This window comes from Bos grunniens, chromosome 15, assembly GCF_055505025.1.
Source record: "Bos grunniens cultivar Pamir isolate PY7600 chromosome 15, Bosgru_T2T1.0, whole genome shotgun sequence".
NCBI classification, from domain to species: domain Eukaryota; kingdom Metazoa; phylum Chordata; class Mammalia; order Artiodactyla; family Bovidae; genus Bos; species Bos grunniens.
The window spans coordinates 83,775,055-83,788,706 of record NC_141179.1 but is presented as its reverse complement, the minus strand read 5'-3'; the positions used below and the strand labels follow the sequence as shown (position 1 = coordinate 83,788,706).

Sequence of the window (13,652 nt, the reverse complement as noted above, 5' to 3'; positions counted from 1 at the left end):
ACCTCACGTGGAGAAAACCCGGTGTGTGTCGGGGTACAGACTCCTTTGGTCCCCCGCTGTGCCATCCCAGCAGCAGCTGCCACGCTTGCGTCCTCAGTGGGTGTGGAATTTAGGGCTCCACTCTGCATCAGGAGAGGAGGGTTTAGAGGGCTGAAGGGTGTGGGGGAGCTGGCCTCCTCACTTGGAGCTCTAACCACCAACTTCTACTTAATCTCAATGGCCAGCTCTTAGTCTCACGCCACACCTGAGTGCAGGGAAAGCTGGAAACATCTCTGAGTTCACGCCATTGTCACCACGGGTGAAGTCAGATCTAGTAGGAGGAGAGAGGATTAGGTAGGTAATGAGCAGTCTCTGTCATCAGACATCCCAGTTCATATTTCGTTTATATCAGATTAAAGATCCAGAGACTCCCAGGGGAAGCATAAATACAGAAGGAGAGTGATAAGCTTTTAGACAGAGCAGGTTTCCACTCCTCGTCGGCCGCGTCCTAGGTTTGTGACCATGAACAGATCATTTTGCTTCGCTGAGCCACGGTTTCCTGATCTGTAAAGTGGAGGTGATGGCAGCGTCACTTAGATGAGCAGGCAGCTGTGAATATTGCAGTTTAATGCTGGGTACACAGTGGCGCTCACTCGGGACCATCCGTTAACAGTAAAGGGAAAAGGAGACTGAGGCGGGTTTTCTTCTGGCACCTGAAAACCTGGAGAGCCTGGCTCGAAGGGCAGTGAGCGCCTCAGAGACTGAGAGGGTGGCGGTGCCTTGGGACGCAAGACAGGGGTCCCAAAGTTGTGTGCCTTCCTCGTTATTTGGTCTCTTAGCTTTAATTTTGATAAAGGCAGTCAAAAAGCCTGAAGTCAGACGAGATTATGTAACCTGTTGTTTTTCTGACAGTGACATGAAGGGAACTTTGTGGAAAGGCAAGGTTATCCTCTGTGAGGTGAACTCAGAAGGGGGATGGAGTCCCAGAATCTGCCCAGCTTCTCGTCACGGGCCGCGATAGCCACGTTTCACGCATTTAACCTCAGTTTTGGCCATGTTTGTGCCCCTTTAGAGTCCACGTTTTCTGCTCTTACTGCCCACGGAGTAAAATAAATATTTATATATCTCTCTGCAGCATGTTGCTAAATTTTAACAGTCCTAGATATGGTAGATGAATCTGTTTATCCTCTCTCTTTTTTTATCTTTTAAACTCTCATTAACACCCTCTAAGCCTTTATATTTCCAGATACGTATGTCATTTTTTAAGGAAATGTTTTCTTTATAGCCTAATCCTTCCATTTCTTTTTATTTTCCCACAGGGCTTTAACACCTGTTTTCTTAATTCAAACTCTATTTTTTTGTTTGTTTTTTCTATATACTTTAATTTTCTGTATCAAAATTTGTCTTCATGTAACTTTCCCTTCTATTTCTGTTCTAGTAAATAGGAGAAAAGCTACCCCCTGCCCATCTTGTGGCAGGGAAGAGTCCGCTTTTCATCGAAGGGTGGGATGGGGGAGCCGTTGCCCTTGAGAGAGCCTGAGCTGCTGAGTCTGGAGGGACCCCTCTGGGCTCTGCACGGGCTCGGCGCAGCACGGCGAGGGGTGCCTGCATTCAGCGCCGCCCCCTCGACCGCCTGGCCCCCCGTCGGCCGGCGCGGTGTCTCACGCCCTCTGTCTCCTCTCCTTTCTCCTCTCGCAGTTTGGCCTGTCCCTGCTCCTCGTCGTCCTGAGCCGCGGGGAAGACCTACAGAGCTCAGACGCCGCTTCAGAATTGGCGCAAAGCAACCCATGGTCAGTCTGGGCCATGTTTCTTCTTTGAAGTTCTTTCAGGTCCTCTTTTTCATTCCTTTTCTTACATTATTATTATTATCGGTTTTCCCTGTTAGGACGGAGGTGATGTTTGTGGCAACCCGAGAACTTTTGCGGATTCCCCAGACGGGCCTGGCCAAGCCAATCTCTATACCCACAAACCTAGTATCCCTCTTTTCTCGTTACGTTGACCGACAGAAACTGAACTTGCTGGAGACAAAACTGCAGTAAGTTGGAAACAGGAGAGTTCCACATCTCACTGAAGTCGGCACTTTAGAAGTTACGTTGAGGAGGCTGGGGGTGGAAGGGGCATAAGACGTCATGAATCCAGTGGAAGAGATTAAAGACTTCTGTGAGATACACGAGTGTCTGCTGGGTGTAAAGCACTGTGGCCACAGCAGAACCCGCCCAGTGAAATTCCAGCTGGGGTCCAGATCTCTCAGTGACCGATAGGAGAGGTCACACGGGCTGGGGTTCTGGTGCAGATGACTGCTCTCTGAACTCATTCACACGGGTCTCCTCTCTCTCTTTGTGCCGTAGGCTAGTTCAGGGGATACGGTAAAGGCCTCCACGCACGCCCTGTGCCTCCTCTTGGCTGCCTCCCGCTCTGCTGCCATCACCCATGGAGTGTTGTTTTAAACGAGGGAGGGAAGGGAGCTCACTCCCCAGAGCGTCTGGTGGGACCGAGTCCCATTCACAGGGGTTGCCTCTGAATGCCAGGTACTCCCCACTGCTCTGTGAAATGTGGCTGGGTTCACACTTCTGCTGGTTTTCTTACCTTCCGTGTGACAGTCCTGCATGTCCCACCTTACTCGATTCTTCTCCATACTGCCTTTTCTTTGCCCTTGAGACACAACCATAACCTCTCCCTTCATCCCCCACCACCGCTCCAGCTCAGAGTAGGTTGTAGCCTGCCACAGAATTCCTTCCCTCATCGCCCCTTATTAATATGACTGTAGGAAAGCTGATGAAGTAGAAATATAAGTATACATGCGCGCACACACACCCCGATACGTATGTTTATGTGGTCTCCAAAGGGTCCTTAAAGAATGAGTTTAGACTGAGAAATTTAGTTGGCACACCATCCCTTCTCTAACCACAAACCAGCTGATGTGTTTTTAATCTGTTCCTCATCCATCTTCTGATTAATTTGGTGGGTTCTACTTGTTCTAATAAAATGTAGGGTATGCAGCACGTGTAATAAACTCAGAGCTCTCAGTTGGCCGGTGCCCAGCTCTCAGCTGAGCCGTTCCTTGTCTCCTCCCCACTCGGGTTTCCTTCGGTTCTGTCCACCGCGGTGGAAACGGCACACAGTTAGCCTGGGTCCTGCTCCAGCCGCGGCTACTTGAGCCCGTGCCTTCAGGTGCGCGGAGGCTTGTGGGAGACGGCCGGCCTGGAGCCTGCTTCCACCGCGCAGCTTCAGCGCGCTCGTTCTGTCTTCCTGAGACCGCTGCAGTAAGCCATTCTCTGACGTCTCCTTCCCTGTCTGTACTTGGTGTCCTGGGGGGACCTCTGCACCTCCCAACGTGAGCGCAGGCCGTCGCTCCGCCCCTCAATCCCTCTGCACTGCACGCGGAAGCGCTGCCCTAGCCCCTTGGTGCAGCCAGGGCCTGGGTCTGTGTCCGGCCTGGGCAGCCTGTGCCCCGGTCACCACCTTCTCCTGCTCCGCAGTCACCACCCTCTTCTCCGCAGTCACCACCCTCTCCCCACTCCGCAGTCACCACCCTCTCCCCCCTCCGCAGTCACCACCCTCTCCCGCTCCGCAGTCACCCGGATGCGGGCCCGGGTCACTGGTGATGCCAGCCCTGAGCAGATAGCATCTGATTGATCTCACCCGCCTGTCCTGAGCACACCTCGCTGCTCTCACGTTTCTGAATGTAGGAGGGAGGGGGGCAGGTTACGGTATTTAATACGCGAATGAACGTTTTGCACATAAATGTATCCTGCAGCAGTGAGGCCCTCCTGTTCTCCGCCTGTACTTCTCCCCGCTGTGCCCTGCGCGCCCCCTCGTCCCCTCTGCCATCACCCCCTGCCTTCCCTTCACAGCCGATCAAGTGAAGGCTCGATGATTATCTCTTCTCTTCTGTGCTTTTATCTTTTTTGTTTGGTTTTAATTAAAAAGTTTCTAAATTTACATTTTTATAGGGTATTGTAAATAAAAACAAATTGTATACTTGAAAAAAAAATATGTGCCAACATTCCTGCTTGTTTCTCCTAAACATGCCTTTTAATGTGTTTCTAGCGTATTTAGATAGATCAGCAGACCTCTTGGTGCTGGGGATTGGTGAGGATGGTATCACGTGATGTTTTTATCTCTTATTTTGTCATAAGGGAGACAGATAAAGATCTTAAGTTTACATAGCTTTCCTTAAAAAACCTAGGGTGTGGGCCTCCCCTGATGGTTCAGTGACTGAAACTGCAATTCCAGTGCAGGGGAAACGGGTTCGATCCCTGGTCCAATCCTGTGTGCCACGAATAAATAAATGCATATTTTTAAAAAGAAAAGCTAGGATGCTTTCAACAGTCACTGCCCCCCACCCCCAACTTTTAACTGCAGAGCAGAATTAGAAAATTCAGTGGATAGACCACAGTTCACCTTCCTCATCTCTAGGCAGCTGAGAGTTTAGTTAAGAAACTTCACAAAGCCCAGTTTGACCTTAAGCTGCCCTCATGGTTAGTATTTCCTTAGCTTTCATTTATATCTTCTCAGAAGAGGTAAGAAAAAATTGGTAATTCTTTTTTTTGAGGGGGGGTAATTCTTTGTAGTAAATTCATGTTAGCTGTTTCAAACTTAACACAGCATCATTTGTAATAGGAAAATTAGAAATAACCTAAATGCTCACTAGTGGCTAAGTAATAATCTATGTGTCATGGACAGGTATAATATTTAATCATGAAAAGTGTTTATGGTCTAGTGTGGGGGAATGCAGAAAGTATATATGCTTGGAATGCAGTTCTTTTATGAAAATGTATATGTGATGGGGAAGAAATTGGGAGAATATGCTTCCCAGGTAGCTCAGTGGATGCAGGAGATAGAGATTGAATCCCTGGGTCGGGAAGATCCCCTGGAGGAGGGCATGGCGACCCACTCCAGTACTCTAGCCTGGGGAATCCCATGGACAGAGGAGCCTGGCGGGCTGCAGTCCGTGGGGCCGTGGAGAATTGGACGCGACTGAGCGAGGGCAGCGCTTCTGCAGGTGTTCCCCTGAAGACGTGCATCTCTCAGCGGCAGGACCACGGGGAGCTTCCTTTTGCTTTCTTTTTTCTCCAAATCTTCCGTAGAGAGCAAGCATTGCTTATATTCTGAGAAGAAATACTATTTTTGAAGAGCTTAGTTACATCAGAAAGCACTTGGAGTATAAAATTGAGTGTAAGTAAGTCCCTTATATGTATATGACTTCATACGGGCACGGGGAATGGAAGAAGGGATACAATCCCGGGCGATTGGAGGGCGGTGGCTGCCTCTAAGGGGGAGGCTTGTGGAGAATTTAGGTGATGGTTCCTCGTTTCCATTGTCCAGATTGTCTTCAGTCTTCATGTATTGCTATTAGAACCAAAAGGGGGTTATTCTCTAAAAACTGCTAAAAATCACAGCCCCCTACCCTCTAGTGAGAAGTGCTAGTAGGGCAAGAATGTCCGATACAGTTGTGCTTGATTTCAGAGCCTGTGTATTTGACTTTGAAAGATGAATGGGCTGAAAAAAGTGTGAAAGCAAGGCAGTTATCTTATGAGGCGTGGTCAGGTATTGCACTGTTAAACGCTTAAAAACTCCACTGTTAAACAGTTGAGGAATCAAAGGACCACTTTAAGTCCAAGCCATATCTCCCAGTGAGTTTCTATATTTACAGAAATTGCATATTTTCCTCACTGACTGCTGAATCAAAATGGGTGGGTCTCAGCTCCATCCACACAGAAAATCTGCTCAGGTCCGTTGTGGCCTGAGTACCAGCCAGCTGGCTTTCACCAGAGCTACCCTGTCTGTCCCAGGAAGGCCACGATGACCTTCTGAGTTTGATGCAGACCACCAACTGCCCTCTCCCTGTGGAGAGCAGTGAAGTCCTTTGTGTGAAAAGTCCAAGTGGGGAAGTAGTGGAAGACATCTTTACACTTCTCCTCACCCAGCTATGTTTAGGTATGTTGGCATTGTGATCCTTAAGAAAATAAAACGGGTTTCAGGCAGCAGGTCTAGTGTGTTAAGGCCACAGGTCGCGTAGTTTTGGCCATTAACCTTGAAGTAGAGGCGCAGTTGTGAATAGATTGCAGGTCACCTAACAGCCTCAGCTTTGCCTTTTATCTTGAGAATGTGGCATGAAAGACTTCCAAGGAGCCTGTTTACTCACCGTGACTCTAGCTCTGCAGTTCAGCCAAGTTCGAGCCAAGGTAACTGTTAACCGAAATCAAGCCCGAGACCTAGGAAACGTCTAGACGGGGACAAGGTAATCAGTGATGTGTGTACTTTCCCTGTTGTGAGTAGAGCATCTCTTAAGTCGCTTACGATTTAGTACCGATCTAAAGGATTCCACCCCCAGAAAAAGCCTGGCTGACAGCCTGATACGTTGTCCTCCAAGTGGTTTCTCGACGCACATGCAGTGCACATTGTGGTAGATGCTGGGTTTCCCTGACGCATCGTGGATGTGCTTACATGTCCACAGAGAGGCACCTCGGTTTATTTAGAGATTGCGCGGTACTCCGCCGCACGCCGTACTTTAACTGCTCCCCTGTTAACAGATTCCATCCTCAGGTAGTTTCGCCAACTCTTTCTTGTTCGTCCAGCAGTGAGCAGAGGTAAACCCACAATGGCCGTTCAGTTGCTCAGTCGTGTCCGACTCTTTTCGACCCCATGGACTGCAGCACGCCAGGCTTCCCTGTCCATCCCCATCTCCTAGAGCTTGCTCAAACTCACATCCATTGAGTCAGCGGTGCCATCCAACCATCTCATCCTCTGTCGTCCCCTTCTCCTCCTGCTGTTAATCTTTGTGACACCAGGGTCTTTTCCAATGAGTCAGCTCTTTGCATCAGGTGGCCAAAGATATTAGAGCTTCAGCATCAGTCTTTCCAGTGAATACTGAGGGTTGATTTCCTTTTGGACTAACTGCTTTGATCTTGCAGTCCAAGGGACTCTCAAGAGTCTTCTCCAACACCGCAGTTCAAAAGCATCAGTTCTTAAGCGCTCAGCCTTCTTTGTGGTCCAACTCTCACACCCCTACATGACTCCTGGAAAAACCATGGCTTTGACTATGCAGACCTTTGTCGGAAAAGTGATGTCTGCTTTTTAATATGCTGTCCGTGTTTCTATAGCTCTTTTTATAGTGTACAGAGAGCACTGACATTCATTTTATAACTCAACTCTTCTCTATTACCCTTTGAAATATTAGAATGGGCAGCTATAATTGTACAGTACCCAAACGAGATTAGCAAGACCATCCAGCTAATAAGGGCTCCGGTTTAAGACCGGAAGTTTCAAACTCCATATCCAGCATCGTGGCTACAAGAAGGCTCCTGCTTCTGGATAAATGTTTCATGGAGCAGCAACTGAGAAGCTGCAAGCATTTAAGGACACATCTGCAAACTCTTCTGATTGGGTTTTAATGCCTTCATTTCCAGTAGGCAGATTAAATAATTCCCTCTCAGTAGTGTCAAAAGTGTGATTCAGGTCTTAACTATCGGGGTCCATTACAATATACAAGGATCAGAATTTCAGAAAGGCAGCTGTCCGGCATCTGTGTGGTCCTTTTGGTTTAAGCGTTTTGAAGAGGAGATTTTAAAAAAGATTTGCTCCCACACTTCCATCTCAGTATTTGGAAATGCATTGTTTATATGAGATACATTCAGCCCCAGGCAGTCAGTTCACTTGTCAGTTCCCTGCACTAATACGGGAGCTCCACGAAGGCACCAGTCCTCATTCCCTCCCGCGCCCCAGTTCCCAGCACACAGGCCACACCAAGCAAGCGTCCAACTGACATCTTTTCATAAAATAGTTGGGCCACAAAGAAACAGCTTGACAGGATTATTCAGATCCTCAAAACCAAGAGGACAGACCTTAATGGTGTGAACTCACCTGTGTGTGCAAGGCCCATTCCAAACACATTGTCACTCACTTTATCACAGCAACCCCTAGGTCGGAAACAATGTGATACAGCAAGCAGACAAGCTGTTGTGAATGTCCAGCGTTACTAGGCACAGAGGTGACAAAGGCTCCGCTCTGGGGGGTCGTTGGTGCCAAGCGCTAAAAGGAGAGCGCAAGAGGATGGAAGAGTGCAGAGATGGGGCTCTGTACTGTAGACAGGCCGCGGAAGGCCTGGGCGAGAAGGTGACAATGAAGCAGACACATGGACACTAAGACGACGCCACGCGGAGGGCTGGGCGGAGCATCCCAAGCAGGATGAAGAAGGTGACCTCTGCCCGCGACGAGAATGGATGGGGAGTTCTCAGGACCGTGACAGGTTAATGTCGCTGGAATGGAGTGACCACACTGCCTTGAAGGGCTTTACTCACATTGCCGCGGAAAGCCTTCGCAGAGTCTGTAAGGAAAAGCTTGGCAGAGTTTTTAAGGAAAAGGACAAAACTATTTTTAAAGTCACTTTGCTGGGTAGGGGCTGGGGAGGAATAAATTAGGAATTTGGGAATAACATGCACACTACTGTATAAAATAGATAAAAAAAAAAAAGCCTACCATATAGCATAGGGAACTACGTTCAATATCTTGTAATAATCCATAAGGGGATAGAATGTGAAAAAGACGTTAAGTACATATGTGGATGTGTATGTATGCATGTGTCACTGCTTCAGTTTTCCTGTGCTGCAGAAACAACACTAAGTCCCTACCATTCAACAACGGCCACAAAGCCCAAGGTGTGGCCCTAGCACCCCGCCTCAGCGTGTGACTGTCTGGGGACAGCACCTTTGACAAGGGGTGGAGGGGTAGTCAGGGAGTTTGAGGTGGACATGTACAAGCTGCTGTATTTAAAATAATAACCAACAGGGACCTACTGTTTGGCACAGGGGACTCTGCTCAATGTTCTGGGCCAGCCTGGATGGGAGGGCAGTCTGGGGAGGCTGGACCCATGGCTATGTGTGGCTGAGCCCCTTCACATTCACCTAAAACTCACATCATTAATCAGCTACACGCCAATACAGAATAGAGAGTTCAAAAGAACAAAAAAAGATGAATTTGAAATGAAGTCATAAGTAAATAAATGAAGTCATTAGGGTGAGTTCTAATCCCGTATGAGCAGCGTCTTTACAGGCAGCAGTGATGGGAGCACAGGCACAGGGAGCCTGCCTGTGAAGACCCCAGAAGACGGCCATCTCCACGGTGAGCCGTCGGGAGAAACCAGCGCTGCTCACACCTGGACTTCAGACGTCCAGGTGCCAGAACTGTGAGGAAACACACTTTCATTGTTTAAGCCACCCTGTCTGTGGTACTTTGTTAGGACAGTCCTGGCAAACTAGCAAGTGTCAAACATCTTATCATTGACTTTTTTTTAATTTTTAAAAATCCACAGGATAGTAGAAGAATATATATCCAGCTGTTAACAATGGTCATGTCTAGAAGGTGTGGTTAAGGAGAATTTCCTTTTCTATATTTGCATTTCTGAACCCTTGTATCTTTTATAATGAATAGATTTTGGTTTGTATTTAAAGGAAGGAAAGGGAGAGAGCATGGACATGATTTGTCCAACACTGTAGTGAGTGAGTGGCAGAAAAAGAAAACCTGAATCACAGTCATTTCCCAATGTTTCTCCATCTAACAGAGAAGCAGACACCTTGTATGGAACTTCCAAAAATGCTCCTTAAAAGAAAGGAAATACTTATTTGTCCTCCTTTCTTTCCTCTTCTTGCTGCCTAGAATGCAAATACAATGATTGGAGCTCCAGCAGCCATCTTGGGGCAAAAAATAATCTCAACGACAGTAACAGTGCACAGTGGAGCAGAGAGAAGGAGGCTTTGAGAAGACTTCAGTGAACTACCAAACCAATCCTGAGCTGCCTACCTCTGAATTTCTTTTGTTATTATTTTTTAAATGTCTTTAGGTGTGAGAATAAACTCTTCTGTGTTTAAACCAACATAAGTTGGGCTTCTGTCCCCAGTGACTCAGCGGTAAATATCCATCTCCAATGTGGGAGGTGCAGGAGACTCAGGTTCAATACCTGGGTTGGGAAGATCCCCTGGAGGAGGAAATGCAACCCACTCCAGTATCCTTGCCCGGAGAATCCCATGGACAGAGCAGCCTGGCGCACTGCAGCCCACGGGGTCGCAAAGAGTTGGACACGACTGAAGTGCCTGCACTTGTACTTGCAAATAAACCTAATCTGAATCATTACAAAGGATTTTTTTTTCAGCCATTCAACATGAGAGTTCATTAAGTGCTATTGGGGAAAAACATTTTTTGAATGATCTTTTACAAAAAATTATTACAAATTTGAAGGAGTTCTTTACACACAGCCTCCGTTTTCTCTGAAGTACAGTGCATGATTAGCTGGTATGCAACAGAAGGCTCTGTATAGCCTGAAGAGGTTGGTTAAAATCTTAGTATATGCCCCTGGGAGAAAGGGGAACAGAGGCAGGCTCATGATACTTTTTAAAGATAAAAGTATCACAGTAGTTCTGTTACATTTAAACCAAACACCAGTTTGTTGTGTTTATGAAGCCAGATTTAATTCTTTGAATAGTTTCTGTCCTTAAGAGAAGAAAAGATTCCCAGGCACCAGTTATATGAAGCCTGCCAAGGCTGAAGACCTTTTCGTATCTACGTTGGAATGCTGGCTTTGCTTTTATAAGATATTTTGCTTGTTTGATTCTCGGTTTTTAAAATTGTAGGTGGGGCGGTACAACAACTGGCACAGTGACAAAGAATAAAGGAAATTGCATTTGTAGATGTGCTTAGCATGCAGTAAGAGTCGACGCTCGCTCGCTCTACTCGTCTGTTTGCACTTCATATGAAGCCCCAGTATTTGCAGGTTTGTCATACCCCCAGGAAGGTGTGTGTGGGTCCCACTCGGGTGAGTCACGTGCTGTAAAGATAGACTTGTGGTAATGAATACGTAAGGCCCCTACGTAGGAACCTTTAAGTTGTGAACTTTCAAAGACATGAATGTGCCCAGGGGAGGGATGGAGAGAGACAGGAGGAAGAAGAAGTGAAGAACCCAGCAGATTCAGGACAGGAAATGGCCAGGGGATTGCCTTTGTTTGAGCCACAGTGTTAGTTTCTCGGGCCCTCGGGCCCAGGATCCAAACGCAGAACGGTGCACAAGGGCTGCCACAGGCATGCAGAATGTAATCCAGCACTGCCGCGTCACCTAAGACGGGGAAGAGAGACCCCCACAGCCCTGGATCGCTCTTCTCAAGAGGGTAGGTATGAAATTGAATCCAGCGAGGAACCAGGACCCATGCCGTCAAGGTCAGGCATGAACATGCTTGCAGCTCGCCCCTCGTCTCCTACTGCTGCCCACCCTTCAGCTCTGCCGTCTCCACCCTCATCTTCCTCCTCCGTCAGTGACTCTTCCCGCCTGTTCGCTTGATGCCAGCCCCTGCGTGCCAGCTGTTGTTTACTGTACTACTGTACTGGAGGAGGAAATGGCAACCCCCTCCAGTACTCTAGCCTGGAAAATCCCATGGATGGAGGAGCCTGGTAGGCGACAGTCCGTGAGGTCGAAAAGAGTGGGACATGACTGAATAACTTCACACTCACTGTACTTCTAAGGTACTGTACTGCACTGCAAGATTAAAAATGTTTATTTTTGTCTTTGTTTTTTATGAATTATTTGTGTGAAAAGTATTATAAACCGACTACAGCACAGTATGACAGCAGATTGTATTAGTTGAGTACCTAGACTAACCGTGTTGTACTTACAAATTGGATTTACAAATGTGCTCTCAGAACAGAACTCACTTGTACGTAGGGGAATTTACTGTAGTGTTGATCAGTCAATAGTGCCCCCTGCTAAGAAGTTAGGGATGTGAATTTCCCCAGCTAATATGCAGCTCCCCTTTTAAAAATTTACAATCAATCCCTGTGTGATTGTCTGTAAAATACACAGAGAATGTGGTCTTTGCTCTCTGGTCGCACCCAGTTCCCTTGTAAACCACAAGCAGAGAGTTGAGTGACCTCCCCCGAAGCCCCGCTGGGGAATCTGTCCTCACTTCTGCACTTTCCTAGTTTCAGTAAATTTCATCATCCTGCTGCGCAAACGTGAATGCGAGATGAAGACCAAAGGGCTGGGAGGCAGTTCTGGCTCCTTCCACGTGCCCCGCATGCTATGACTGTTCTGCGGAATAAGCACCCAGCTGTTTTGTCTCAAGATTGCACATCTGCAACAGACCAACCCAAGTTCAGATTTCCCCAGAGCTGAGGCTTCTGTTGTAAGTGCCTCTTGGTTCAACTTCTCCCTCTGATCCTGTTTCCTTCACCCCCTCACAGGTGTTGTCCCTGGGAGCATGCCTCAATTAACTTACGAGGCGAACCTGACTTAAACAAACTAGAATTTCTGCTTCATTTGGTTGGGGGACACAATGTTGTCCTTTGAAATCACGAATTACTTTTTTCCAGTAAGAATTTTTTGTTTTGATTATAAAAAAGGTAAAACTGGGAAACCCAATACCTGGACTGATCACACTGATAAAATCTGCATATGAAACTATTATTTGGCAACAGTTGGGAGAGCAAGCCAGTGACAATGTGGAGAATGATGGAAAAAAAAAAGCATGAAAGTTACCCAAGTATGTTTAAAGCTAAATCCACACAAAAACATGCACAGTAATGTTTATAGGAGCTTTACTCACAATAGAAAAACTTGGAAACAACCAAGTTGTTCTTCAGTAGGTGAAAAGATCAACTGTGGCCCATCCAGGCAATGGACTATTAGTCAGTGCTGAAAAGAGATCATCTATCAAGCCATGATGGGCTTCCCTGGTGGCTCAGTTAGTAAAGAATCTGCCTGCAATGCAGGAGACCCAGGTTTGATCCCTGGGTCAGGAAGATTCCCTGGAGAAGGAAATGGCAACCCACTCCAGCATTCTAGCCTGGGAAATCCCATGGACAGAGGAACCTGGCAGGCTACAGTCCATGGGGTCACAAGAGGTCAACACAACTTAGGGACTAAACCACCATCAAGCCTTGAGTAAAACTCTGCAGGATCCATAAGACAGGAAAAGTTCTGTTTTCACTCCAATCCCAGATAAAGGCAATGCCAAAGAATGTTGCAACTACCATACAATTGTGCTCATTTCACGTGCTAGTAAGGTTATGTTTAAAATCCTTCATGCTAAGCTTCATCAGTACTTGAATCAAGAGCTTCCAGATATACAAGCTGGGTTTAGAAAAGGCAAAGGAAAATAGAGATCAAATTGCAACATTCATTGGATCATGGAAAAAGCAGGGGAATTCCTGAAAAACATCTGCTTCATTTACTATGCTAAAGCCTTTGACTGTGTGAACTGCAACAAACTGGAAAATTCTTAAAGAGATGGGACTACCAGACCACTTTACTTGTATCCTGAAAAGCCTGTACTCGGGTCAAGAAGAAACAAAACCAGACATGAAACAACTGACCGGCTCAAAACTTGGAAAGGATCATGGAAGGCTGTGTGTTGTCACCCTGCTTATTTAACTTCTATGCAAAGTATATCATGCAAAATGCCCGGCTGGATGAATCCCAAGGTGGAATCAAGACTGCTGGGAGAAATACCAATAACCAAAGATATGCAGATGATACCACTCTAATGGCAGAAAGTGAAGAGGAACTAAAGAGCCTCTTGATGAAGGTGAAAGAGAGTGGAAAAGCTGACTTAAAGCTCAACATTTAAAAAACTAAGGTCATGGCATCTGGTCCCATCACTTTACGGCACATAGAAGGGGGGAAAATG

At 47.0% G+C, this 13,652-nt stretch overlaps 1 protein-coding gene across 19 annotated transcripts in view; it reads left to right on the top strand.

The window, feature by feature from the left end:
* PATL1 (PAT1 homolog 1, processing body mRNA decay factor) overlaps positions 1–9,853 on the top strand; it is a 34,006-nt gene extending 24,153 nt beyond the window's left edge. For 9 of the 19 annotated variants that reach the window (XM_086341858.1, XM_086341855.1, XM_086341854.1 and 6 more), the window contains 3 exons: positions 1,678–1,769; positions 1,865–2,014; positions 2,328–3,973. In XM_086341858.1, the coding sequence (XP_086197984.1) occupies positions 1,678–1,769; positions 1,865–2,014; positions 2,328–2,349 (264 nt within the window). In that variant the 3' untranslated portion in view covers positions 2,350–3,973. Of the gene's footprint in view, positions 1–891; positions 1,109–1,677; positions 1,770–1,864; positions 2,015–2,327; positions 3,974–9,636 lie in introns of those variants that run through there. The other 10 variants (XM_086341859.1, XM_086341867.1, XM_086341865.1 and 7 more) reach the window with 3 other exon arrangements.
* Positions 9,854–13,652: the final 3,799 nt, after the last annotated feature.